Source organism: Terrapene carolina, unplaced genomic scaffold (assembly GCF_002925995.2).
Source record: "Terrapene carolina triunguis isolate 2854851 unplaced genomic scaffold, T_m_triunguis-2.0 Scaffold68, whole genome shotgun sequence".
Classification (NCBI taxonomy): Eukaryota; Metazoa; Chordata; order Testudines; family Emydidae; genus Terrapene; species Terrapene triunguis.
In genome coordinates this window covers 40,115,198-40,142,269 of record NW_020664419.1, presented here as the reverse complement: position 1 = coordinate 40,142,269, position 27,072 = coordinate 40,115,198, and the positions used below count along the sequence as shown (strand labels likewise).

The 27,072-nt window shown below is 39.3% G+C and overlaps 1 protein-coding gene across 7 annotated transcripts in view; it reads right to left on the bottom strand.

The window, feature by feature from the left end:
- ANKRD7 (ankyrin repeat domain 7) overlaps positions 1-27,072 on the bottom strand; it is a 163,228-nt gene that overhangs the window by 73,784 nt on the left and 62,372 nt on the right. For 2 of the 7 annotated variants that reach the window (XM_026648724.1, XM_026648732.1), the window contains exons 17-24: positions 26,445-26,702; positions 19,104-19,183; positions 14,674-15,735; positions 13,526-13,776; positions 10,753-10,911; positions 3,924-3,957; positions 3,524-3,665; positions 676-892 (exon numbers count right to left, since the gene is read on the bottom strand). In XM_026648724.1, coding sequence (XP_026504509.1) covers positions 676-892; positions 3,524-3,665; positions 3,924-3,957; positions 10,753-10,911; positions 13,526-13,776; positions 14,674-15,735; positions 19,104-19,183; positions 26,445-26,702 — 2,203 coding nt within the window. The remainder of the gene's footprint in view (positions 1-675; positions 893-3,523; positions 3,666-3,923; positions 3,958-10,752; positions 10,912-13,525; positions 13,777-14,673; positions 15,736-19,103; positions 19,184-26,444; positions 26,703-27,072) is intronic. The other 5 variants (XM_026648725.1, XM_026648726.1, XM_026648727.1 and 2 more) reach the window with 5 other exon arrangements.

Here is a 27,072-nt window from a genome sequence, read left to right as displayed (position 1 = left end):
CTCCATCTCATTTTTGTTTGCTGTCATTCTTTGGGGCAGGGATTGGTCACATTTGTCGGTCAAGCACTATGCGTACTCATGGTCCTACATAAAAAATGTCTAGAAAGTCCTAATTTTGTAAATAAGCAACTTGTTTCTGAAGATTGGAAAAACAACAGCCTGGAACAGACCTTACTGAGAAACTCTACCAGAAGCATATCACCACACAGTCTCTTTCATATAAGGTGTACACTGGATTGTTTATGGTTAGTGTGACAGGGGTTACAGGGGTAGATCTCACCATGGCAGCCAAGAAGGGGGAAACTGTATGGTGCGAGATTTACCTGAGCAAGAGATAGCAGAGGGAGGCAAAAGGGCAGCTTTAGCCCCAAGTAAATCACTCCCTCCCTTTCCACGTTACAACAATTAGCTGAAAAAAATATTGCATGGAAAGTATCTGGCAGGTAGACTTTCCAGACAGAACTACTATCAAACAATAAGTTTTTGACCAAACAATTTTGAGCTTGATGCTGTAAAGTGCTGAGAACTAGACCAATTCAGCAGAGTACTTAAGAACGTGCATAACACTGAAAAGCATGTTGATCGTCTCATTGACTAATTCCAGCATCCCTTTTGTTATTTGCATTTGGATAAAGTAACCTGGTAAAATGCTTATTAGAATTTAAGATTCCGTACTTGAGACTGCTGACATCGCTTTCCCATTCCATTTTTTGGTGATCCAGCATGGATTTCAATTCTCTGGTCTCTTCCAATACTGTTTGTAGCTCTCTCTTTTCATTCTCCAGCTTTCTTACTTTTCCCAAGAGTTGTGTATAGCGGCCCTTTTCACGGTCTATTAATCGTTCATATCCATGAAGTAAGTTCTGAATTTTCAAGAGACTAATAGAATCTGCTTTGTGAAGAAAATCAATAATGTAAAGATATGTGCCGATTTCAATTTGCAAAAAATCAGAAGCACTTCAGATTGCTTTAATTTTCTATACTGTATCTAGAAACAAATGTAAATGTTTCTTTCAGAACTATTCAATATCCAATACAACAAACATAACAAATGCTTACATAATACTTGCTTGTAGATTTCTTTTGCATCTCTGACGAAGAAGAAATATTCTCTAAAAATACTTGTTCACTATATAATTCATATAAAATATATAAACTATCATTTACATTAAAAGTGCAATGTTAAAACTTTATTTTCATTATTTCATTATGCGAAGTATGAACCAGATTATACACACACATACTCTGTGTGCGTGTGTGTATGTGTGTGTACATAAAACATTTTACACCTCCAGTGACTGTGAATGTACGATTTAAGTCCAATTCAATAACTTCTATATACTACAAAATGCATGCTTTTACAGCGAGGAGGAGATTTTCAAAGGCATAAAGAGGAATTGGGCACCTGTCTTTTATGCCTTTGCGAATCTCCCTTGTAATACCCGATAGAGAAATTTTGTGGCATGTTAAGTGGTCATCGCTTGTTCTAAGTGAAGATACTGTAGGGCAGAGGTTCTCAAACTGTGGTCCGCAGACCACCAGTGGTCCGCGGATAGTTCCCTCTAAGGTGCGTGCCTGGGTGGCCACACACAAGAGAATGAAGGGCCACCCACCTGAGTAGTGGAGCTGTGCAGGCGTGGCTCCACTAATTAGGTGCCTGGACCCTTGAGAAGACACATATGTAAGGTGAGGTGGTGGCCTTGGGGGGAATAGGGGGTAGGTGGGAGGGGGCAGTGGGGTGAGAAGAGGGGAAGTTGGGACGTGCAGGGCTGCAGAGGCCAGAGAAAGAGGTGACTTTCCCCAGCTCCAGGGCTGTGGCTGCTGGGGAGAGATGGCCCTCCTTCCCAGCCCCAGCTCAGGGGCTGCCGCGGCGGGGGAGAGGGCATATCCATCGCATTAGAAAGGTAAGACTACTAATATTAAAATATGAGTTGTGTGCTTTTATTTGTAGAACAAAAAAACGTTAATTATTATTACTTTTTTTTTATATAGTGCTTTTATCCAAAGTGCTTTACAATAGTTAGCTAATGGTATAAACAACATCTGGAAAGATCATTAAGTGGTCCGCCGAGACCCTCAGCAATTTTCAAGTGGTCCGCAGAAAAAAAGTTTGAGAACCACTGCTATAGAGTAAAGACTATACAGTAAAGCTATATGACTTCTGTGCAAACTGGAGACAGATATTAAGTTTGATCTCTACTTCCTCTGACAAAGGTATTACAGAGGCCACATACCCAGCTGTGGGGATGGGATAAAGGAGCCCTGTGCTGCTGCAATACTGGATACCATTGTCTCTTTAAGTGTCAACGCTAATAGGTGACCCTTCTGTAGTGTCTGCTGCTTGTGGAAGCTAGACAAATGGGAGAAAAGGAAAATATCTAGCTAAAGCTCAGAAAATATATAGAGAATGGGGAGGAGATTCTGTGGCGTCTTTGTAGGTATGTCTCCACTGCAATTAAAATCCCAGAGCTAGCCCCTGGCAGCTGATTCAGACTTGCAGAGCGTGGGGTAACGGGCAGTTTAATTACGGTGTAGACATTCAGGCTTGGGCTGGAGCCCAGACTCTAGGGACAAGGTAGGAGGGTCCCAGAGCTCAGGCTGCAGCCTGAACGTCTAAACTGCAATTAAGCATCCCATTAGCTTGAGTCCTGTGAGCCTGAGTCAGCTGGCATGGGCCAGTTGCAGGTTTTTAATTGCAGTGGAGACATACTCTAACAGGTTATCTCCCTTAATACCTGTGCTGGGGATTTTCCCTTCCCCGGTTGTGTTTCTGGCTCTGGGGCTTTTAGAGACTCTTTAGATGTGGATAGGCCCTTTTACCCAGTCTATGAGGGTTATCCTGTGTGGAAGTAGAGAAAAGGATAAAGGGAATTTGAATGCAGATATCTTAGTTTCTAGGAATAGAGCAAGAGTCAGGCTAACACTAGCTCTAATAACGCGAGATTTCAAGGCAAGGCCTGGGCAAGTGGAAAGCGAGTGGGAAAAAAACTGTAAGAGATACTGTTTTTCGACCTTGTGTTAGATAAGAATGGAATACAGACTGTAGCAGGAACTGCTGAGAAAAGTAAGATATCAGAAGGAATATGTATAAACAAGATGCGGTTGTTGATCATTACTGTCTGTAACAAAAGGTATAAATGCTTGCCCTAATTGTTTATCTAACAGAGACCTGCCTAGGGAGGGGAATCCCTGCCCACGTGTACTCTCCCGTGCAATTGCTCATAATAAAGCTGCCTCTGGCTTGTTGCTTCAAACTCAGAATGAGGACATTGTTTTCTTCCACACCTGGCTTACTACCCTGAATCAGTGCTTCAGATAGCCAGGGCTCCCAGGGAATGTATCCTTCTTTATGGTCAAAGGAGACAATAAGTTTGGGAACAAACAGCTAGAAATACCTAGGATTTAAAAATATGTGCTTGAATTTATAATGAGAATTCAAAGACACACAGGTGAAAAGCATTAATGTTGTCCAGAGAATTGTAATCACTTGTCTTCAATTGCTATTGAAACATAACTCTTTTACCTTTGCCATCCATACAAAGCTGTTCTATCAGCAACATAGCATCTCTGTAGGTTGAAGCAGGCAACTCTAAGTCCTCTGTAGCTGTGTCAGAAGACTGAGTTAATTCATCAAAATCATCTGCAACATCCATCTGTTTGCCAATCTACAAATAAGACAATTTCATGAGTAAGAAATATTGTAAATTACCATACATTATAACAAAAACAAGGTTATTATTCATTTACTCAACTATTTCCCACACATTGTCGTCTCAAACATGATAGACTGTAAACTCATCAGAGAAGGGACAGTGATTTACATATCTGGTGAAACACCATGCCCATTTATGAGTGCTTAAAGTGCTATATAAATGCTTAACATTTAAAGCAATATTTTTGTTTAGTAAGCTATTTTACAGTACCTTGTTCCTTTCATCTACGGTTTTGGCTCCAGGTCTAGAAAACAAAAATAAATTTTGATATTGGAAAACAGATGTTAAGATAGAAGTAAAATCATATGTTTGTTCTGAAAATATTGATTTATTCATTTAGTAAATGTGAATTCTTTTATGGTCAATCCTGCATGAGATGTGGACAAGGACTCAGAGTACACAGCTGAGTTACCCTCAGAGCTGCTTAACATGGTGCTTTATTACTCACAGTCCAACAAGATGAATAAGCTGAGAGCAGTGGGTGGACTGGCAAGAACACTGCCCAGAATACGTTAAGTAATGAGGTATTAAGCAGCTGGCTGAAAAAGTAATACTATTTTCTTACAACTAGGCCTGAACACTGACGCTTGCTCACATTGCTCCAAACCATGTACACTTCACTACACTCTGCAGTGGATGGCTCTCTGTATAGATGCTGAACAAACATTGCATGCTCAACACTGGGGGTTTTGGTTCTTTCACTTCTTTCGGCATTAAGGAAAAAGCCTCTTATGGTCCAAAATAATTTAAAACCACTTATTTTGGATTCCCCATTCTCCATCAACAATGTTTAATTTTAGTTATAGCTGTTGACAACCTAGAAAAGCAATCTAAATGAGTCCTGCAAATATATTCCATAAATGCAGAAACAATCTTTTTAGTGTGCCATAAAATGTAAATATGGTCTCAACAGGAACATTTTTTCAATGAACTTTGGATGCTGCAGAGTATTACACACAAAAATGGTTTGATTTTCTAAAAAGACTAAAAATTAAAGTTTCTGACATGACTTTTTTTAAGCAGTGATAAAATTAATTTTTAATTACTCAGAAATGTACTTGAACCGAGTCACCATGTGATCTTATTGATATAACTGTTCTTCCCTTCCTCATCCTGTTCTTTCTCTCACTGATTTTGTTATTTCTATATTTTAGATTAGAGGCTCTCTATCTGTGGTCCATGGATGACTGCTAGTCTGAAGTACGTGCTGGTGGTCTGTTACATGCTGCTAGCTCTTCCTTATTTCTAAAAATATATAGACAGCTAAAAACGCAGGGGCAGAAATAGTCTTGGCACATCAGTTGGCAGCTCCCAAAGGGGGTTCTGTGATTCAACTAATCACAAAATTCAATGTTGATAAATGCAAAATAATGCACGTGGGAAACCTAATCCCAAGTATGCATACAAAATGATGGGGTCTAAATTAGTTGCTACCACTCAAGAATGAGATCTTGGAGTCATATTGGCTAGTTCTCTGAAAACATCTGCTCAAAGTGCAGCGGCAGTTTAAAAAAGCTAACAGTATTAGAAATCATTAGGAAAGGGATAGATAAGACAGAAAATATCACAAAGCCACAATATATATCCATGGCACACCTACACCTTGAACACTGTATGTGATTCTGGTCGCCCCATCTCAAAAGAGATATATTAGAAATGCGAAAAGTAGAGAAACGGGCAACAAAAATGATTAGGGAGATGGAACAGCTTCCGTATGAGGAGAGATTAAGACGACTGGGACTGTTCAGCTTGGAAAAAAGATGACTGAGAGGGGGATATTATAGAGGTACATCAAATCATGAATGGTGTGGAGAAAGTGAAAGTGTATTTACCCCTTCACATAACACACAAACCAGGAGTCACCCAATGAATTAATAGAAAGCAAGTTTAAAACAAATAAAAGCAAGTATTTCCTCACACAACACAGTCAAACTGGGGAACTCATTGACAGGGGATATTGTGAAGGCCAAAAGTATAAATAGGTTCAAAAAAGAATTAGATAAGTTAATGGAAGATATATCTATTAATGACTATTAGCCAAGATGGTCAGGGACGCAACCCCATACTCGGGGAGTCCCTATACTTCTGACTGTCAGAAGCTGGGACTTTATGACAGGGGTGGGATCACTCAATAATTGCCCTGTTCTGCTCATTCCCCCCGACACATCCGGCACTGGTCACTGTTGGAAGACAGGATACTGGGCTAAGATGGATCATTGGTCTCACACAGTATGCCCATTTATTTGTTGCAATTACCACTGTGTGTTAGGCATCTGTACAAAGGAAGAGATGCTCTAAACATTTGTAAATAGGACAGCAGACGGTCCCTGAGGATTTTCTGTATTAAAATGTATTCCACACTATGAAAAACACTGAGAACTGTTATTTTAGATTACAAACTCTTTGGGTAGAGACATTAGAATTTGTTTTGCGAAGTCCCTCGCAAAACAAATTCTAAGCTCTGTTGGTACTACAGTAGACACTCATTAGTAGCAACATATCAGTACCCAGGTACCTTGAGAGGTCATCTAGTCCAGTCCCCTGGACCCATGGCAGGGCTAAGTATTAAAAAAGGTGTTGATCTAACCTGCTCTTAAAAATCTCTAATAATGGAGATTCCACAACCTCCCAGGCAATTTAATTCAGTGATTAAATACCCTGACAATTAGGAATTTTTTCCTAATGTCCAACCTAAACCTCCCTTGCTGCAATTTAAGCCCATTGCTTCTTATCCTATCCTCAGAGGTTAAGGAGAACAATTTTTTCTCACTCTGGCTTGTAATAATCTTTTATGTATTTGAAACTGTTATATCCCCTCCTCTCAGTCTTCTCTTCTCCAGACTACACAAACCCAATTTTTTCAACCTGCTCTCATAGGTCATGTTTTCTAGACCTTTAATCATTTTTGTTGCTCTTCTCTGGACTTTCTCCAATTTGTCCATATCTTTCCTGAAATGTGGCACCCAGAACTGGACACAATACTCCTAATCAATGCAGAGTAGAGCGGAAGAATTACTTCTCATGTCTTGCTTACAACATTCCTGCTAATAAATCCCAGAATGATAATTGCTTTTTTTTTTGCAGCAGTATTATACTGCTGATTCGTATTTAGCTTGTGATCCACTCTGATCCCCAGATCCCCCTCTGCAGTACACTTTCCTAGGCAGTCATTTCCCATTTTATTTGTGTGCAACAGATTGTTCCTTCCCTATTTACTTCAGGCCATTTCTCCAGTTGTCCAGATCCTTTCGAATTTTAATCCTATCCTCCAAAGCACTTGCAACTCCTCCTAGCTTGGTATTGTCCGCAAACTTTATAAGTGTACCCTCTATGCCATTATTTAAATCATTGATGAATATATTGAACAGAACCAGACCCAGAACTGCTCCCTGTGGGACCTCCATTTGATACGCCTTTCCAGCTGGACTGTAAACCACTGATAACTACTCTCTGGGAATGGTTTTCCAATCAGTTATGCACCCCCCTTACAGTAACTCCATTTAGGTTGTAGTCCCCTAGTTTGTTTATGAGAAAGTTATGTGAGACAGTATCAAAAGCCTTACTAAAGTCAAGATATACCACATCTACTGCTTCGCCCTAGCCACAACACTTGTTACCCTGTCAAAGCTTTTAGGTTGGTCTGACATGATTTCAAATCCATGCTGACTGTTACTTATCACCTTATTATCTTCTAGGTGTTTGCAAATTGATTGGTTAATTATTTGCTCCATTATCTTTCTGGGTACTGAAGTTAAGCTGATTTGTCTGTAATTCCCTGGATTGTCTTTATTTCCCTGTCCCTATGCTACTCCTAAGTGGCGGTTGCTGTTATGGGGAGTGTCTGACCAAAGGCATATGAAGAGTTAAGAGGGTTTTGGAAGGGATGTGGCAGCCACATTGTGTGGGGGGACCCGGTGTGGGGGGGGACCCCAAGTTTGGGGGGAATTGGGCAGGGGAACCCTGTGTTTGGCAGGGGAGCCCCCAGCTGGCAAAATGGCTGAGCGAGCCTGGCTGCCAGGGCCAGGCTGAGGATGCTCCCGTGGGGAGGTTCATGCTCCACCCTGGAAAGGGATGGATGGCTGGGGAGGGCACTGTGTACAGCCTACAATGGAGGATATTTAGTGAATGTTGAGATAAGAACCCAAAGTTTACTTAACAGTGACACTTGAAGGAACCAGGCCCAATGGGAGAGCACTGGGATGCAGAGAAGTTCAACTCATTGTTATATGAAGGAAATGAGGAGACAACAAGGTTATCATCTGGCAGTCATCCAAGCAGATAAAGTGACAACCCCTATATCAGAATGGCACTGAACCTCCTAATGGTGAGTAATAGCCAGGCTTCTTGTAAGCTAGACAGTATTTCTCAATGACTGGTCCATGAACCAGCGGTGGTCCCTGAGATCTCCCTGACACAGTTTAGGAAGGTAGCAAGCTGGTCCCTGCTCTCTAAAAGGATGAGAAACACCTGAGCTAAAAGATACAAGTGCATACCCTTCTAACAGTGGTAGTCTTCATTATCAATTCATCTTACTGCAGCTAATCAAAAAAGGCTAATGTCCACATCCACAAACACCATGTGGAGTTCTTTAAATGGGGAAAAGTAGTACCCTAACCATGCTCCAATCCCCCCATGAAGGTGTCAAAAAGGAAGGCTAGGTGGGTTCAGAAGCAAAGTCTTCGTTCCTTTTTTATTCTGCCTTTCCTCCATTACTCCTTTTTTCCCTGAAAGAAAAAGACTAAGGGCTGGTCTTTACTGTGGGGAGATCGACGCTACTGCCCACAGATTCCATCTGCAGCGACAATTCCATGTGTATCCCCTCACCCACCAATTAAATTGTTGCTTCAACCCTTCTATGTATGTGCTGGAGTTGGGATGTATCCGGTCCACCCACCATTCTCTGGGGTGTACCACCCATCCTTGCAGTGGGGATCAATTTAGCGGGTGAAGATCCGCTAAATCGACGGCAGAGCGCTCTCCGGTCCACCCCGGTACTCCAGTTCCCCAAGAAGAGTAAGGTAAGTTGACAGAAGGGCATCTCCCATCGATGCAGCACAATGAAGACACTGTAGTAAGTCGACCTAAGCTATGTTGACTCCAGCTATGTTATTCATGTAGCTGGAGTAGCGTAACTTAGGTCGACTTACCCCCATAGTGAAGACAAGCCCTAAGCATTAAAAGAAGAGGAAAAGGGGAACAGAACAGTACTAAAATGAGGGCTACACAATTCTGAATAAAAGGAAGCAAAAGAACCTGGAGGGGAGAAAGGTTTTTATAGATAAGAAAGAGCGAGCTCTCAATTCATTTGCCTCTTTATTTCCTGGCATACTGCACACTTTTTGAGAAAATTATTATGGAAGGAATGGTGTATGGTCATGGTACAACCAGCAAGATGGATGGATGGGGCATGTCAGACCACTGGAAGGTCAGCTGCTGAGTGCTCAAGTTAGCGATGGATCGTGAAGGCTACCAAAAATTCTGCTATGATGTCACTGATATTCAGACATGAATAAACAGATTTACTTTACTTTTTAGATAGCTCATGAATACTAAATTATTCTGAATGTCTGTATACTTGAACAACAAACTTGAACAAACAAACAGTAGTATGCAGTGTTGTAGCCGTGTCAGTCCCAGGATATCAGAGAAACAAGGTGGGTGAAGTAATATCTTTTATTGGACCAACTTCTGTTGGTGAGAGAGAAGCTTTTGAGCTACAGAGCCCTTCCTCAGATCTGGGAAAGATACTCAGAGTGTTACAGCTAAATACAAGGTTGAATAGATAATTTAGCAGAAGGAGTTAGAATATGTGCTAAGGGACCATTCAAGATTAAGTGGCCTGTTAACACCCCTATAGTCATAGGACAAAAAGGGGGGATAGTGGGTTAAAGATTGTTGTAGGTAAGTCATGAATCCAGTGTCTTTATTAATTTTTAGCATCTAGCAAAGTTATGAATTTAAGCTCCCAGGCTCATCTTTCAAAAATGTTGTGCAGGTTTCCTGTGAGGATGAGGACTGATCAATCACTCTCTAGCTAACCTCTTTGTTAAAAGCATTCACCCACAGGTGATATAATGTTTTTGTTGTTTATCATTTCCCTGTGAGAGTTCATTTGAGAGCATAGTGATTGTCTGGCTTCACCCACATAGTTGTTGGGGCATTTAGTGCACTGGATGAGGTACACTAAGCACACTATTACTGAAAAATTGTTTACTTTCTCATTTTTACTATACAATTATAAAATAAATAGATTGAAATATAAGTATTGTACTTTAATTTCAGTGTATAGTATATAGAGCTGTATAAACAAGTCATTGCCTGTATGAAATTTTAGTTTGTATTGATTTCAAGAACCACTGCCTTATAGTATGTGCTAACTACTTACGCTGTACTATCTGTCCTTGTACTTAGCTGTGACAGTGAGTACCTTTCCAAAACCTGAGGGAAAAAAAACCTCTCTCTCTCACCAACAGAAGTTGGTCCAATAAAAGATATTACCTCACCCAACTTGTTTCTCTAAAACAAATACAATAGAACCTCAGAGTTGCGAAAATCAGCGTTATGAACTGACCGGTCAACCAAACACCTCTTTTGGAACTGGAAGTATGCAATCAGGTAGCAAAGGGGAAAAAAGCAAATACTGTACAGTACTGTGTTAAATGTAAACTACAAAAATAAAAAATAAAATAAAATAAAGGGAAAGTTTAGAAAAAGATTTGACAAGGTAAGGAAACTGTTTCTGTGCTTGTTTCATTTCAATTAAGATGGTTAAAAACAGCATTTTTCTACGGCATAGTAAAGTTTCAAAGCTGGATTCAGTCAATGTTCAGTTATAAACTTTTGGAAGAACCACCATAACGTTTTGTTGAGTTATGAACATTTCAGAGTTATGAACACCTCCATTCCCGAGGTGTTCGTAACTCCGAAGTTCTAACGTAGGACTTATTTTTAGTGTCAGTTCTCAAGCTAATTTCTACCTTAAATAAGTTATATTTCTAATAGTCTTAAATGAGAAATATAGCATTGTTATATTCTGTACCTTCCTTCATCCTGAGATGTTTCACTCAAAGTGCTATCATCCAGTACTTGGAATTGAGTTCCATTGGTAGAATTCATCTGCTGATTACCTCTCTGTTTTGAAATCCGCTTTTTGTTTTCATTTTTCTTTACATCCTTCACATTCAAGGCAGAATTACTACTTTCAACACGAATAAAGAAAAAAATCCAGTACTTAAGTTTCTTCAAATAAAATACTTTGTAGAAGAGACAAATTAAAAAATAATATAGAAGACAATACCCAGGAACATTGAAGCACTTAAAAGAAAAATGTCTTCTACGATAAAGTACCGAAGCTGATTCCACCAAATAGCAAAGGACACACCAACAGTCTAAGCACAAATTTTCCTCCACACATAACATGTTGCCACATGCATTAGAATTCCTGGGTCAGATTCAGCCCAGCAGGAGCAAATGTCACTCTTCTGTGCCCATGGAAACAGATGCTCTGGAATGGGGATTCACCTTGAGGGGCAGGTGGCATTACTGCAGCTCTTCATCATGGAAGAGCTGCTTTAAAAACCTGAAAGATTCACTGAATCAGTACATCTCCCAGCTGATTTACCTCCACCTTCTCCTTGACCAGCCAAATCCACTATGATGACTGTTCTTGATGGCTCTAGATCTCCTACAGAACAGAGATTGTAGGTGTTTTGCACCACTATGTCTACCTACTCCACTGGTGAACTTTCTACTGCTGACAAGCAGCTCAGGTTCCACCAATAAGTAAGTCTAGCCCTTTCTAGTCAAAGTGAAACAGAGAGAACCACTATATTATAACAGTGTCTGAAGGGAATGGTTAAAATACTTCCCTCTTGACAAAAATGAATGTTCAAATTTCATACATTTTCCTGTGTTTCAATGTTTTATAGTGCGTTTATAACAACACCCTTGAACTCTCTTCTAGACATAACGGGTTTAATCCTTCCAGGTGCTGAGCACTCTGGCCCTGAGTGCTTTAAGTTAAGTGCTTTAAGCAGTTCTTGAGTAGTCCCAATGGGACTACTCACATGCTTTAAATTAGGCATAGTTTGCTGGAAAAGACTCAGCTACTTGCAGGCTCAAACCCCACAAAGTGCTCTTATTTACTGTTTGGGCAATTCCAAAAACTACTTATCTGCAATTTGATCAACTTGGTAACAATTTTCTGAGATTTTTGTACAGGCAAGGAATAGTGATGGAATTCTTTATACAGACATAAATGTGACTCTTACTAATCCATTTCTTTAGCTAAAGTTAAGTTGAAATAGATATCTGAAAACTGTAAATTTCCATCTATTTATAGAAAAGAAATTCATATTGTAAATATTTTTTAGATTACACTTTTGTATTCAAATATAAGCAGTGTTTAGTGTCTATAAATTACTCTTTTAATCAATCCACCATGTGGTTATTTTTAATTCTCTTATTAATTATATGTAATATAACAAAAATACTTTATATTGTCATTCTACATCCTGTCTTGTCTAAACCCTTACTCCAGAGGTGGCCAAATTTTTTGATAGATGGGATATAAGGTGGACAGACTCTGACCCTTGTTAGTTGTCACTGTGGCTTGACTTTCATGGATGCACAAGTGCATAGAGAGGCATAAATGCCCCCTTATTCCCTTGCACCACCTACCAGGATCATAGGTAGCAGTAGAGAGAAGAAAACACAGCTTCCACAATGCTCATCCTTTGCACCCCCACATAAATGAAAGACAGTAGGAGATACAGAATAGAGAACAGGCAGAGCACTGGCTTCACCCACAATGAACCAGCTAACATAGCTATCCTGGTGCAACCAGCAGAAATACGCTGTGCTAGCACAAACTTGGTACAGGGTACTTATTAAAGCAAGGGGGAACCCAAAAAGTAGACTGTGACTCACTGTACCTCCCTGTCTGCTCTAGGGATTGTGCAACAACTGAGTCACAGTGTTCCTTCTGGTCTGCTCTACAGGCAAACCAACAACTTGCTACCTCTTGCTCAGGGCAAAAGTATCACTGTGCCTTAAAGGGGGAGAAAAGAAGAAAGGTGATGAGGACTAGTGTTTGCCTACACTCTCAACTGAGTTCAGCAGTAAAAGAAAAAAGTGACTAAAAGGTTAGGTTGCAGTTAAGAAAACCCTGCTGCCACTAAGCAGCAAAATTAAAAGGAACTGGTCATGTGTGATGGCAAGCCAAGCTTTGTCCATCTGCACGCTATTCCAACTCTGGGTAACTCGTTAAAAGTATCATCTCTCCCGTTATTCCTGCGAAACACACATGAATAGAATGACAATGAAATCTGTAAATTTACTGATTATAAAAGAGACAACTTGCACCCAACCAGAAAAAGAAAAAATTAAACTAAGTCTGCAACCAGTTTCCACAATCCCATCATATTTTTGCTCGTCTAATTTTGGCTTTGAAAATGTATTTGGCCTGAATATTGATACTGAAGTCAATGAGAATTTTTAGGTGGTTCAACATTTTAAAAAAAGCAGCTAATTTAGGGTTCTAAGTCTATTTTAGGCGCCTAACTTTTGGCAACCTTTTTTTTAAAATCTTGGTCAATGTGTTCATTTGGTCAATGGGCAGTGCACAAATTATGTCCTTAACTATTTTTAGGAAGGAAGGTAAATTTAGTGTCACTTGTAAGCAAGCACAATGTGTACCCCAAGTTTTCACAGGTGGAAGACTATTTCATTAAAGTTACAGAATAAAAAATACTTAAGACAATTAGGTTTACATGCAAATAAATGAAGATTATTATTTATTTTTACTATCTTACCCCTTCAAAGGTATTTGAATTAACTTCGCTCTTTCCTTGGAGGAAATACTGTTCTTTATGTGTTTTTCTTCTTCTGTGGTTTCTCCACTTTCTACTGTAGAATATTGGTTCCCTTTTATAGTAAGTTTCTGTTTCATTTGCTGATTAATACCATTTCCAGCCAACGTTTGCATATATGACTTATAAGTATCTTCTCTTTTCTCCATTGCCAACATTTCCCCACATTTTTGCTTTCTCTTTTCCTCTTCTACCTAGGATAAGAAAGTTTGACACTCAACATTTTTGTCATCGTTTTCTTGAATTAATAAAGAGGTATTTTTACCAGAAGGTACACTAAATTGTATTCCTATGATTCACATAAAGGAACTAAAAAGTGTTTTTAATTTTAAAAGAACTACACTTACATAATATTCCACTACTCAGGGTAGCAAGTGAGTGGGAATACTTTCACTCTTGGGGGGGGGGGGGGGAAAAGATGAATTCACTCACTACTAAAAAGTTTAATAAAAACATACCCTTTAAAACTGAAATACAATTTACATCTCAAAACATGAAGCAATGAAGAGCGTAACTGTATTAATGACAGGAAGTTTGAAGGAATGAATAGTGTTTGTTATGTAGACATAATAGATATGATTAACAGAAATGTGTAGACAATTCTTTTTGAATGAAAAACACCTAATCAGAGAATGGTTTCACTGCAAACTGAAGAGTTTCAGCAAAGGGTAATGAAAGATACACATGCACAGAACAGAGCAGATGCAAAGATTAGTCAATACCCTGTTCAGAAGCTATTTTCATTCTTTGGTTCAAAGTGAGAACCGATGTAAATGTGTGCATTTCCTTTGAAGTCAATGGAATGGCATCTACTTACACTAGAACTGAATGTGGTTCTTTATGTTTGAATTGTAGACTACTATTAAGAATAACTAAATTTTAGGTTTCTTAAATCTTCTAAACCACATAATGGAGGAAAGGAAGATTCTCTCCACCTGCCTCTCTCTAGAGATATGAAATATATTTGCATTGCACAAAAAAGCCAATTTGCATAAGAAACCTTTCTGAAATGATGAATAGCTGAAGTGAACAGGATGGTTGATGTGGAGCAAAGACCAATGAAAATGAAGCAGCAGCAGGTGAACCTCTACCTCTTTTTGTAGTTGTACTTTCTCTTTCTCCAAAGCCAGGAATACTATCTGCAGCATTCCTACCTCATTTTTAAATCTTTCCATATCTTGTTCCAGTTCTTCATCCAACGGTCTTTTCAAAGTTTCATCATGAGATTGTCGAGAGTTTCCCAAATTACTTTCAATTTCAGTATTACTAGTTTTAGGATTGCCAACAAAGCAGTCTTTGGGAATATTATCATTAAAATAGTGTGAGTCTTTTCCACGTTTGATTTTTGCTACAGCAAGAAATGTGCTTTTATCGTCTGTAGAAACAGGTCTTACAACATCTGGAATATTAGCTCTTTTGTCCAAAATGCTTTCTTTCAAACTATGTTTTAGTGAATAGCCAGGACTATTCTCTAAATTTGAAATATTTCCATCTACATTTTCTTCTGTTTCCATAGCAGCTATTTGGTCTTCCCTCTCTTTATTTACAGCTACTTTTGTACTTTCCGCATTGTTAGTAAAACCCTCTTCATTTGCATTCCATATAGGTTCAGTACACGGTTTGTTATCACTTTCACATAGCCTGATGCTATACTGATTGGGATGCTCATGAGAACTGGAATTTAAAGCATAGGAAATTACGTTTTCATTGCTGGATTCCTTTTGTTCAAGCACAGAGCATAGGTCCATACATTCACTTCTTCCTTCTATTCTACTGGTGGGTTTTGTCAAATTATGTGGCGCTTCATGAATGCTCTCCAATTCTTCACTGAAGCCATCTTGTAATGTCCCTTCCATGGGCGTAGTTTTCTGAAATTCATTACCAGTAATTTCACCAAACATTTGCTTTAGCTCTGCTGTAATGCTTTTAAAATTTGTTTTCACTTCCCTTTTCTCATTTTCAACCCACATTTTCTCATATCTTTCTTCCCAAAGTTTTGGATTTAATTGCACATCATCACCATGTGAGTCCTCATTTTGTTTTAGTGGCTCAGTTTTCATTTTTGGATGTGGAAATGAAATTTCTGTTTTGTCAGTCTGATTATCAGATGCTGTTTTTTCTGTCAAGTTGGTTGTGTCTAATATGTATTTATCCTTAAGAAGGCAGGTATGGAGAAAGAAAAATTAGTAAAAGAACAGCAGTTACAATTAGTCTAGTAAGCTTATGTTGCCAACTTGTCCAAATATCACAAATCTGAGCCAAAGACGTCTTGAAAATAACTGGTCTGTAACCAAATCTTGTAAAAAATCCCTAAACATTCAAAAGGTTTACTGAGTGTTGTTTATATAAAAGGAGTCTTTATTTTTTATTTTATAGAGTCTTTATTTTGGCTGGATTGGATTTATCTGAGCAATGTGGTTTCTTAACTCATTTTAAATTTTCAACCCGTCTACTTTCTGTAATTTCAAATATATAAATTAAAGAAAGACACTGGAATGGATTGTGCCTCTGAAATCCATGTGGAGAAATCCATGTGGCCGGGGGGAGGGCGCCGGGGGGGAGGGCGGCCGGAGCCCTGGGAGGAGGGCGGCGAGCCCCGGTGGGGGCTCCGCTCTCCCCACGGCGGCCGGGGGGAGGGCGCCGGGGGGGAGGGCGGCCAGAGCGCCGGGGGCAGGGCGGCTCGCCGCTCTCCCCCCGGAGGCCGGAGGGAGGGCGCCGGGGTGGAGGGTGGCCAGAGCACCGGGGGGAGGGCGGCGAGCCCGGCCGTGGCCCCGCTCTCCCCGGGGGCCGGAGCGCCGCGCCGCCCCCCTCCAGGTGCCGCCCCAAGCACAAGCTTGGTGGGCTGGTGCCTGGAGCCGGCCCTGCATGTATCCTCCACATTTGTAATTCACTATACCTTTGATTTTCAAGTTTTAAAAACTACAAAATTATTCAAATGAATGACAATACGCCCAATGGGCTTAAACATTGACACAAGATTTCCATGTCATGCAAAATTCAGGGGGCATTAACTTTTGTGCAATATTCTGTTTCATTGGCTTCATTTCTACTATACCAATAATTAATGTTTTGGCTACCATCACCTAGTTTAATGAATACAGTAATAATTACTGCACCATTATCGAACAGGTGTTTTCTTCCAGTTACAGGGTTTTTAAAAATAGTTTATATTGAATACCCATTTCCCTTTAACAAAAAGTTTTTGAAAAGGAAAGTAAGATCTTGTCTCCTAAGTAAAATCTTGTGCAATTTAAACAGGCAGGCTGAAGAAGAGAGCTCTCCTACTGAAGCCAATAGGGTTATACACATAGTAAAGCAGACAGAACTTGGCCCTTGATTCCTTTATTTTTTCTTCTTCCATTCATCATATATGTTTTGCATGAACTCTCATTGGTTTGTCCCAAAATTACAATTTTGTAATTTACATTTTAATAAGGTTATTGTTGTAACAAATAAAAATTTACAGGTTTCTATTATGCTTTGTTTAATGAATCTTTGCTTCAGCCAATCAAAAACCAGGCTTCGAAAACAAATCTAAATATGCAAAGGAGAAAGAAACAACATTTAAAGGCTGTCATAATGCATACACACATGGGGGTCAGACTAGGCTACATAGGCACCGTTAATTCTTGCATTTCCGAAATTCTGAGTGCTTGACTTTGCAACTGTAATAATGTTCCTTTAATCTCATTTTGTGTGTGTGTCATTTCCTTGGTTTTTAAATAAGCAAACTAAAAAAAACCCTTCCCATGTGGCATCATATTAGGCCATGGGTCATTAGTAGGGTTGAAACTTTTAGATCTATAGACCTCTGCCACTTGAGCTAATGGAGTAATTGATAGCAGTTGTAGCTTGTCAGCTTCAATGAGGAGAAATACAAAAAGGGGATAAGACACTTTGCCAGCAGGTTTCATAAATATTTGCTGACAGCTGAGGAACGGTGCCACTCAGGAATCTTGAGTTCCATTCCAGCCTCCATGGGGAGTATGCACACAGTCCACTCCCTCAAGTGAGGCCTTTTCTGCCACATCTTCTCCAAATGGTCTGTCTCAGTCCATCTTCCCTGCTCCTAGTTCCAGTTCCAGTCCCTACTCCTCAGGCTTCTTATCCCAGTCTTCTTGCCCAGCCAATTCTAGTCTCACCCCCCAAGGCCCAGCTCCTTTTCCCCAGTCTCCTTCCCCACTGATCCCAATTCCTCTCTCGGCTCCTCATCCAATCTATCTCCAGCAACCTGGCCTCCAGTCACCTCTATCCTCCCCCGTCCCTTCTGGCTCCAAAGCCCAATTTTCCTTCCAAGACTCCTAGTTCAATCTAACAGACACATAGCAGGTCCTTGCACCAGTCTCTTTGACCAGCCAGTCCCAGTTCTCTCCCCACAATCTGACTCCTTGTCAGATCTGTCTCCTCTCCCTCATCACGTCACTCCTCCCAACCCATAGGTTCTCAGTCCCAGTTTCCCCTTGGCTCCTCATCTTATCTCAGTTTCCCTGCCATCTACTAGCTCCTAGTCCCTCTCTCCCATTCCCAGTTTTCGACCCTCCCAGCCCCAAGTCTCAGTCTCCCATCTCTCATCTCTCCAGGCTTCTTGTACCAATCTTCTACCCCACTGTCCTCAGGCTCAGTTCTTGTCTCCTCTGTATTCAAATCAAGCAGCTTCCTCCTCCACACTGCCTGGGCCTACGGCGGAGGGAGGAAATGGGGGCACGGGTGGATGTGTGATTGAAAGTACAGGACACACAGTCTCCCTGCTCTCAGTTCAGGTGCCTAGTCCCAGAACAGGCTGCAGTAGTCCAGCACTGCATTTGTAGAGTCCTGCTCAGCCCCAAGCTAGAACACGCTCAGTAGACAGAATATTTGGGGAATTCAGCTACAAAAAATCTAAATTTTCTACTGTGAATGTGTGAACTGCTAGTTTTCATAAGCCTGTAACTTGGTCAAATTTGCAAAGATTTTTATGGGGACAGCAAGAAGATCTCCTCTACACCTCCTCTTCCCCTCACTTTTCCTGAAAATTTACGTTCTTTCTCCAAAGCACAGAGCTTTTCAAAGAAAACGTTCCCAGACTTTTTTAACATGGGCCAATCAAGGTTTTTCTCCCTAGCTTCACTCTGAAAAATGGCAGAACCTATTTGGCTGAAATTTTCCAAACAAACAAACAAAAGAAATCAGCCTGATGTAGACAACTAGCAAAGAAAATCTCAGCCCCAATGGTTAAAGTATGGCAAAGTTATAAGCAATTGAGAATAGGTTCTTTTATTGGGAAGTGCTGGGCACCCTTAATAAAAGGTGGCACTACCAGCCCCACTTATAAAATGATTTTAGTTTACAGGGCTGATTTAATTCATGGGTTCTAAAGCTTATTTACAGTTTTTAAAAAGTACTTAGCAAGGGCTTTGTGACATTTATCATCCAGCAATTCAGCATGTGAACTGGTTAATGTCAATTTTATTTGGTATAACATTAGTGTGAAACATTTTTCAAGATAGCCTTATCTAAATTAAAACAAATTTGCTTTACATACCTGCTTCTTGCAGTTTTCACCTGCATCTTCTCGTTCTTCATCTGGTGATGGCATATTAAAGGAAGGTTCGGATAGTTCATCTAAATTAATATTGAATAAAAATGCTTGTAATTGTAATTTAAAGGCATTAACCTGTAGCATTTACTTCTGCCTATATTACTTTGCAAAAGGTCAATTCTTACAGCTAATATATATACACATTAAACAACAAGGAAGTTTTAAAACATCAATGGAAAATTCACGTTTCTCATAAACTTATGCAATTTTGAAGCAGACACTGACCCAAAAGAGCTGGTTTAGTTTTGAATCTTTTCTTCTAATTAATTTCCTTTTTATATATATGAAAGAAATCTATTATAGATCATTATAATAATAGATGCCAAACACTTATCACTCCTATCTCTCTTGGAAATAGATAATTAGACATATAATTTCTCCGTCATATTGCTCATGCCACCTTACTTCCGCCTTGTTGCATATCTGTATTATGACACAGTCTAATTACATGATCACATTTTTCCACAGGATGCCTGCCTCATTCAGTGCACAGGATGGACCTGCTTTGGGGATCAATCAAGGCTGTGTAGTAAAGGAGGCTGTTTACAGGACCCCTGCCTCATTTGTTGCAGAAATTGGGAGTAGGCTTACCAGAATTTAATTATTTTTTATAATTTCAGTGGATAACATCAAAATTTATCTTTAAGCATTTTTTTTCAATTATTGATTTAAATTTTCACAGCTGCAAAAAAAATTATGGGTTTTAAGCATCTTTTCCAATTTTTATCAATTTAAATTTTCCAGAATTGGGTGAAATTATGGTGGGTGGGAGAGAGTCAAACACTTATTTAATGACAGACATTGAGATTCAAAAAGTTAAAGCTTTATAATCATTAAAAAATAAATTGTCAACATCGTATGTCAAAATATACAAAGCAAATATCTTTAAATCAAACTCTAAGAAGTTTTCAAACAGCATTTTTCTTAGTTTACCTCTTTGTACAATTTGATTATCATCGATGGAAATATTTTCATTGGTTTGCGTATGCATGGTGAAATTGAAATTTATTGACAAAAATCTAATCCTTCAAAACCTATGAATAAGGCAGGGGATTGCAGAAAGAGATTAGTCTCATGGCTAAGATACCTGAGAGCTGCTCTGAAGAACTGAATTCTCTCCATGCCTCTGCTACAGACTTCCTCTGTGATGCTAGTCAAGTCATTTAAATCAAACTTTTCACAGGTGGCATGAAGTGTGTGTTCCTCATATTCTGGATCCCCGACTTGAGACCTTGTAGCCTGATTTGCAGAAGTGCTGTGCCCTCACAGCTGCAACTGAAAGAATCTGAAAAATCAGGTCCTAGGAATTTCAAATTGTGGATCCAAAAGTTAGTGCATACTTTTGACCTTAATTTCTCTGTGCCTCAGTTCCCTGTCTGTAAAATAGGGACACTACTACCACCTCACCTCACAGGAGTATCATGAAGATCAATTAGTATGAGTGCTTCACAAATAATTATAGTGATGAGAGCCATAGAAAAACCTATGCGGCAATTAATAATTCTGTCTTCAGAGCAGGATTTGAATAGTGCACAATAAATAATGCCTAGGGCCACACAATGAACAGTGAAGAGAAAACAAAATATTGAATAGCTGCTCAGTAAGTGAACACGGACTACTGTGTGCACTAAATGAGGCTGGTGTCCTGTAGAAAAAAAATAGGATGTCATCACATAATTCCAGAATGTATCATAATGCATATGCACAAGGAGTCTGAATTAGTGTTACCAGGACAACCTTAGTTCTGGCATTATCTAACTTTGCAACTTTAATGATCCTTTAATGGTGCAACTTTAATGATCCTTTAATACATGTGTGCATGTATTAATAAAATGAATGCTATTTAAAATAAAAATTCATATGAAAATACGGGAGTTGAGGGAGGGCAGTGGAGAGGAATTTACCATACTAGTTTTAAAAATTTCACTCTCACAAATGTTCACCACACCTAAGATGTCTGGAGTAAATAAGAAGTTGCCCCTGTAGACATGTTATAGACAAAGTAGATTTTTAAAAAAATATTTTAAATTAAAAAATTAGTTTTTAAATTAAAAATGTAGTTTTTATTTAAATAAAATTGTTTAAGCTAAATACATTTTTCTTTTTAAAAATAAACCTATTTAAAAATAAATCTGAAATTATGACAACCTACGTCAAGGCCTAAATTTACTATAATCTATTAAAATAATTCAATTAAATAAAAAATATTAAACAGTACATTTTTGCTCTGAAGTTTTAAAGAAAGCTAACCTTTGGAACTCGTCAAGCACATGGAACAAGAGTTTGTTGAAGTGCTAACCACGTGTCTCTGATAGCAGGGGCAGAGAGAATATTTTCTTCATTTTAGTTTATTCAAATAGTTCAGTTCAATGACTAGGTCATTTAAAGTTCAGTAACTATTGGGAGTTGAAAAACCAGGAAAGCTTGTTTTCTTCCAATGTATGAATAAAAATTAGGTGAGAGAGGATGAGCTCTACTAGTACTAAAATCTTGAAGCATATGGTGACCAGAAACAATCAGTTCAATTCACAAAGTACAGACAATACTCCTTGGTTTGATGTTTTAAATGCAAAATGTTTTGATTCTTTTTTTTTTTAAATATGTATCCAGCACACTGAAGGTAATTATTTAAATATTGTTTGTGCATTTTTAATTGAATTCTAATTCGCATCCAAATAGAGATTGAAACAAATTGCGAGTAAAAATATTAATCTAGTAAATAAGAAACACATCAATCATCATTTCCTACCATAATAAAAAAAGGGAAAAATTAAGCATCTAATAAATGTTAAGCAATGTAATTGCTTAAATGTGTATAGATACAGTGTATCTGTCTGGTAAGCAAAAAGAGGTACCAAATGTAACTAAAAGACTCTAATTTAGTTGCAAATCAACATGTTTTAATAGTTACCAACTAATGAGAATCAATCGCTCTTTAGAAAAAGAACTAAAAAGTACAAATGCAAAACAAGATTAAAATCAAATATTTAAATTACTTCGATTAAAATTAATAAACTCTGTTTACAGAATAATTATCCATTTTGGGAGTCTCCCAAGCATTTGGTACTGGCCACATCTCATATGGTAATTCCAATGTTCCTAAGAACTTCAAAAAATTGGCCAATTCAAATAAGAGACAACTGAAATGAAAAGATCTCTATAGAAATGTTTTGGAACCCTTTTCAAAAACAGGTTCTGAAGACTGAAAGATGTACTCTGATTCCTTTCCTTAAACAGAATCTAAACCAGTCGTCCTCAACCTTTCCAGACTACTGTACCCCTTGTAGGAGTCTAATTTGCCTTGCATACCCCCAAGTTACACCTCACTTAAAAAAACTACTTGCTTACAAAATCAGACAAAATATAAAAGTGTCACAGCACACTTATTGAAAAATTGCTTATGTTCTCATTTTTACCATACAGTTATAAAATAAATCAATTGGAATATAACTATTGTACTTACATTTCAGTATATAGTATATAGAGCAGTATAAACAAGTCATTGTTGTCTGTATGAAATTTTAGGTTGTATGGACTTCGCTAGTGCTTTTGATGTAGCCTGTTGTAAAACTAGGCAAATATCTAGATGAGTTGATGTCCCCTCTGGAAGACCTCTAAGTACCCCCAGGGGTACACATACCCCTGGTTGAGAACCAGTGATCTAATCAACTGTGCTTTGCAGAGATGACCATGAGACCGCTTTGAACATATCTGCTATTACAACACATCTTAGGTTGGCAATCAGAGCTATTCTGCCTCAATGAGGGCCATATTCATGATGTGACTGCAGGCCTGCCCAGTCACAGCACTAATACAATACACTATTACACAGGTATTTAGACATGATTGTTTTAGTAATGACAGTGCCTACAGAGATGGTGTCAAAAACCACACCTACACCCAACATCCTCCAGGTTTACTCCTAGGCTCCTTCCCTCTCCCTCAGCTCCTCCATTATCCCTGACTCTCCCAAGCCTTTGCACTCTTCTGACAGGTGCAGGAAATGCAGTTCTGTATCGTAATTTAAATGAATTACACAAAGTTCTGTATTAATATGCCTAATAAGGAATCTATTTGTCAAAAAAAAAAAAAATTACCAGAATCTTTTTTTTGTCTGTTTTGTTACAGACATATTTGCTGACAGATATTTTGAAATAAATTACCAAAATAATTCAAACTGTCATGATTTATTCTGACAAATAAAATATGCAGAACTTTCAAATACTGTGTGCAGAATTTTTAATTTTTTGGTGCAGAATTCCCGCCGGAGTAACCAATCTGGTGCAACAACAGGCTGAAGCCTTGCTTTGTGAATGGCATAAATCTTTCCAAGATAACTGGTGAAGCACATTTGCTGAGCCTGAAGGGCTGCTAGGACTGAACCAATACCAAATCTCAGCATCTACTGGAAAGATACTAGTAAGAAAATTGCTTGAAGGAGAAATCCTTTAGAAGTATTCTGGGCTGGTATCTTATCAAGCTTACAGGATTCTCTCAAGTGTCTCAAAGAATAACCCCATTTATTAATAATATATGGAGATATACCTATCTCATAGAACTGGAAGGGACCCCGAAAGGTCATCAAGTCCAGCCCCCTGCTTTCACTAGCAGGACCAAGTACTGATTTTGCCCCAGACCCCTAAGTGGCCCCCTCAAGGATTGAACTCACAACCCGGGGTTTAGCAGGCCAATGCTCAAACCACTGAGCTATCCCTCCCACCATTCCACATCAGGAAATAAAGTTGCACCTTCTCTATTAGGTTGCTGTAAATACATCAGGCCCATGTCCAAGTCCTCTCAGTCAGCCTCTAATGACAGTTTATGGCTTTTGTCCCAATCCTCATAGTGATTAATGGATCAAACCCCAGTTATGTTAAAGACCAAATTTCAATCAACTGCTGAGACAGCTGTACTCCTGAACATTCTCAGTTCAGGGAATCCAGCTACGGAACAATCTTTCATCTGAAGCCAGTGGGTATATGGTCGGCGTGTCTAAGCTGTGCTGCCACTGCCCATGCTACCACAACTACACTATTTATACTAGTGTAGCTCGATGTGCTAGCGCAGGTATGTGTAGACTTGCTGGGAATCACAGCCCTACCTCATAATGCAGATGAGGTCTAAGAGTGCCTTCAGGCAGTTTAGCTTAGAACACTTTAAAGTGGACTAAGCTCAAGTGCACAAAGTTATTTTCAGTACACAATAAGAGGCCACACGGAGAATTAGTATAGAGTAGCTAGTGTGTTGTAAATCCATACCCTACCTTGCTGTTCCCTAACTTCCCATGTAAACAAGCCCTTGGTAAATTCAATGCCTTACTGTTTTTAGGAAACACTGCAAACCCTCCTCTTCAAAAAGACTTTTCCATCATAATGGTACCCACAACTCTGACTCCCCCTTCTATATGAAAAGAACCCAACAAAAACAAATCAACCAATTTTTTTTTTTTTTTTTTTTTTTAAATACTCTACCCCAGTCAGAGGTTTTATCCTGAAAAGGGTAAAGTACCAGACATACTGCAAAGTCTAGTAGGGACTTCGCTATTATTATTAATTTTAAGTGGAAATGTGACAGAGTATAGTCCTAAAATAGAAAAAAACAAGTTAAATGTTATCTTCAGCTAGAAGATAAGTAGGAACACTATTACCATCTTTTGATGTTCATTGTCTTGTATGTTTCTTTTCAACATTTTTCTGTATTTCTACATTTTGTGTAATTAAGTTACTGGAAAACCAACTGCTTACCAGTGAGAAATGAGATCCTGTTGTTGGAACAGTAAAGTTATTTTTATTGCAGTATTCTAACTTTGAAGGTCTTAGTTTTTTCCATGCTCTTTGAAGCATTAATCATTTACAGCTTAATAACAGCAATTTCAAAGCAAGGGTCATTATGTCCTTTCCATGAAGCTTCACAATTCTGAACAACATCGCCAAGTAGACCTAATATGCAACTACACCATGCTCATCTCCCGGGCACTGCTTGAAGCAGCTGGGCTTCTTTCCTGAGGTGAATCAGTGCTGATGCATCTTTGTGTCAGAGTTTTCTCCCTCGCCACTCCCAACCCAGAATGTTATCCTCATCATCACCATCCCAGAAGAAAGGTTCATGTCCAAAGCCTCTTATTTATGAATGACTTGCACCATAGTTCACCTTTTCTTCAGTTATATTTTTGAGTTGGTGTCAAAACTTTAGAATAATGTGACTCAAATATAAACTGAGAGACTCAGAGTCAAAGACGATTTTTAAAACACATCAACAATGCAAAGGCAATCAGTGTGTGCAACAGGTTACCAAAACAATTGCAAGAATAACTGTGCAAAAATAAGACATATATATGGGGAAAACAATATAAAAAGTGTATAGTGATTAAGAGAAACATTTTCAAAAGTACCTATGAGAGTTAGGAGTCTTAGGGCTTGTCTTCACTACGCAGCTAAATCAGCGCTGCTGCAATCAATGCAGCGGCATTGATTTAGTGGGTCTAGTGAAGACATGCTAAATCAGTGGTGATCAACCTGCAGCCCATGGGCCGCAAGCGGCCCATCAGGATAATCTGATTGTGGGCCACAAGACATTTTGCTGACATTGACCATCCACAGGCCCGGCCCCCCGCAGCTCATAGCGGCCACAGTTCGCCATTCCTGGCCAATAAGAACTGTAGGAAGCGGCGGGCCACAGAGATGTACTAGCCTCCATTTCCCACAGCTCCCATTGGCTGGGAACGGCGAACCGCAGCCACTGGAAGCTGTGGGGGGGCTGTGCCTGCGGACGGTCAACGTCAGCAAAATGTCTCGCAGCCCGCAATCAGATTACCTTGATAGGCTGCAGGTTGCCCACCACTGCATTAAATTGATGGGAGAGTGTCTCCCATCGATTTCTGTACTCCACCTCAATGAGAGGCGGAAACAATGTCAGTGGGAGAACAGCTCCCATCGACACACCGTAGTGTGGACCCCGCGGTAAGTAGACTTGAGTTAAGTCAACTTGAGTTATGCTATTAACGTAACTCAAATTGCATAGCTTAGATCAACCAGCAGCTGTATTGAAGACAAGCCCTAAGTTCCATTGACTTGAAATGGGACTTCGTGACGTCTGAAAATTGGATGCAGGCACACCTCCTCATGCCAAATTAAGGTATAGAGAGAGTGGAGAAGGACAAGATAGAAGGATCACAAAGGTCTTCCACTCCCCAAATTCCAGTTTTCAAATAAGTTCTTCCACAGTAACTGTAACTAAGAACAACTGGGGAAAAAATTATAACAGATTATATCAACAAACAAATACCTTTGCTTTTTAGTATTACTGGCAGGAGTTGTTTTTGGAGAGAGTATAAATGGGTATTTTCTGGTGCAGTCACAGTTTGAGCTTTTGACATTTCTTCTAATCTTGGAGGAATAACTCCAGAAGCCGTGGCTGCTGCATCATCCTTTGCTGTTAACGTTGATAGTAAAGATGAAGGATTCCCAAATGTCAAAACCTTGGGGCTTTTAGTACCCGGTAAATTTTTAAGTGAAATGCTAGTAGAATCCCAGTCTGATACATCTGAAAAGAATATCAGATTTAAAAGAATTAAAATGCAGACAGTAATGCTAAATTCTAGTAGCATATGCAGTCATCCATGACCATCACATAGTAGACTGCATCTTTCTACCCTCAGATGCACATGTAGTGGTCAGAGTTATCCCAACAGTATCAAAGCCACTTAGGGCTTGTCTATACTTACGCGCTGGTTCGGCAGCAGGCAATCGAACTTCTGGGTTCGATTTATCGCGTCTTGTCTGGACGTGATAAATCGAACCCAGAAGTGCTCGCCGTCGACTCCGGTAATCCTGCTCGGCGCGAGGAGTATGCGGAGTCGACAGGGGAGCCTGCCTGCCGCGTCTGGACTGCGGTAAGTTCGAACTAAGGTACG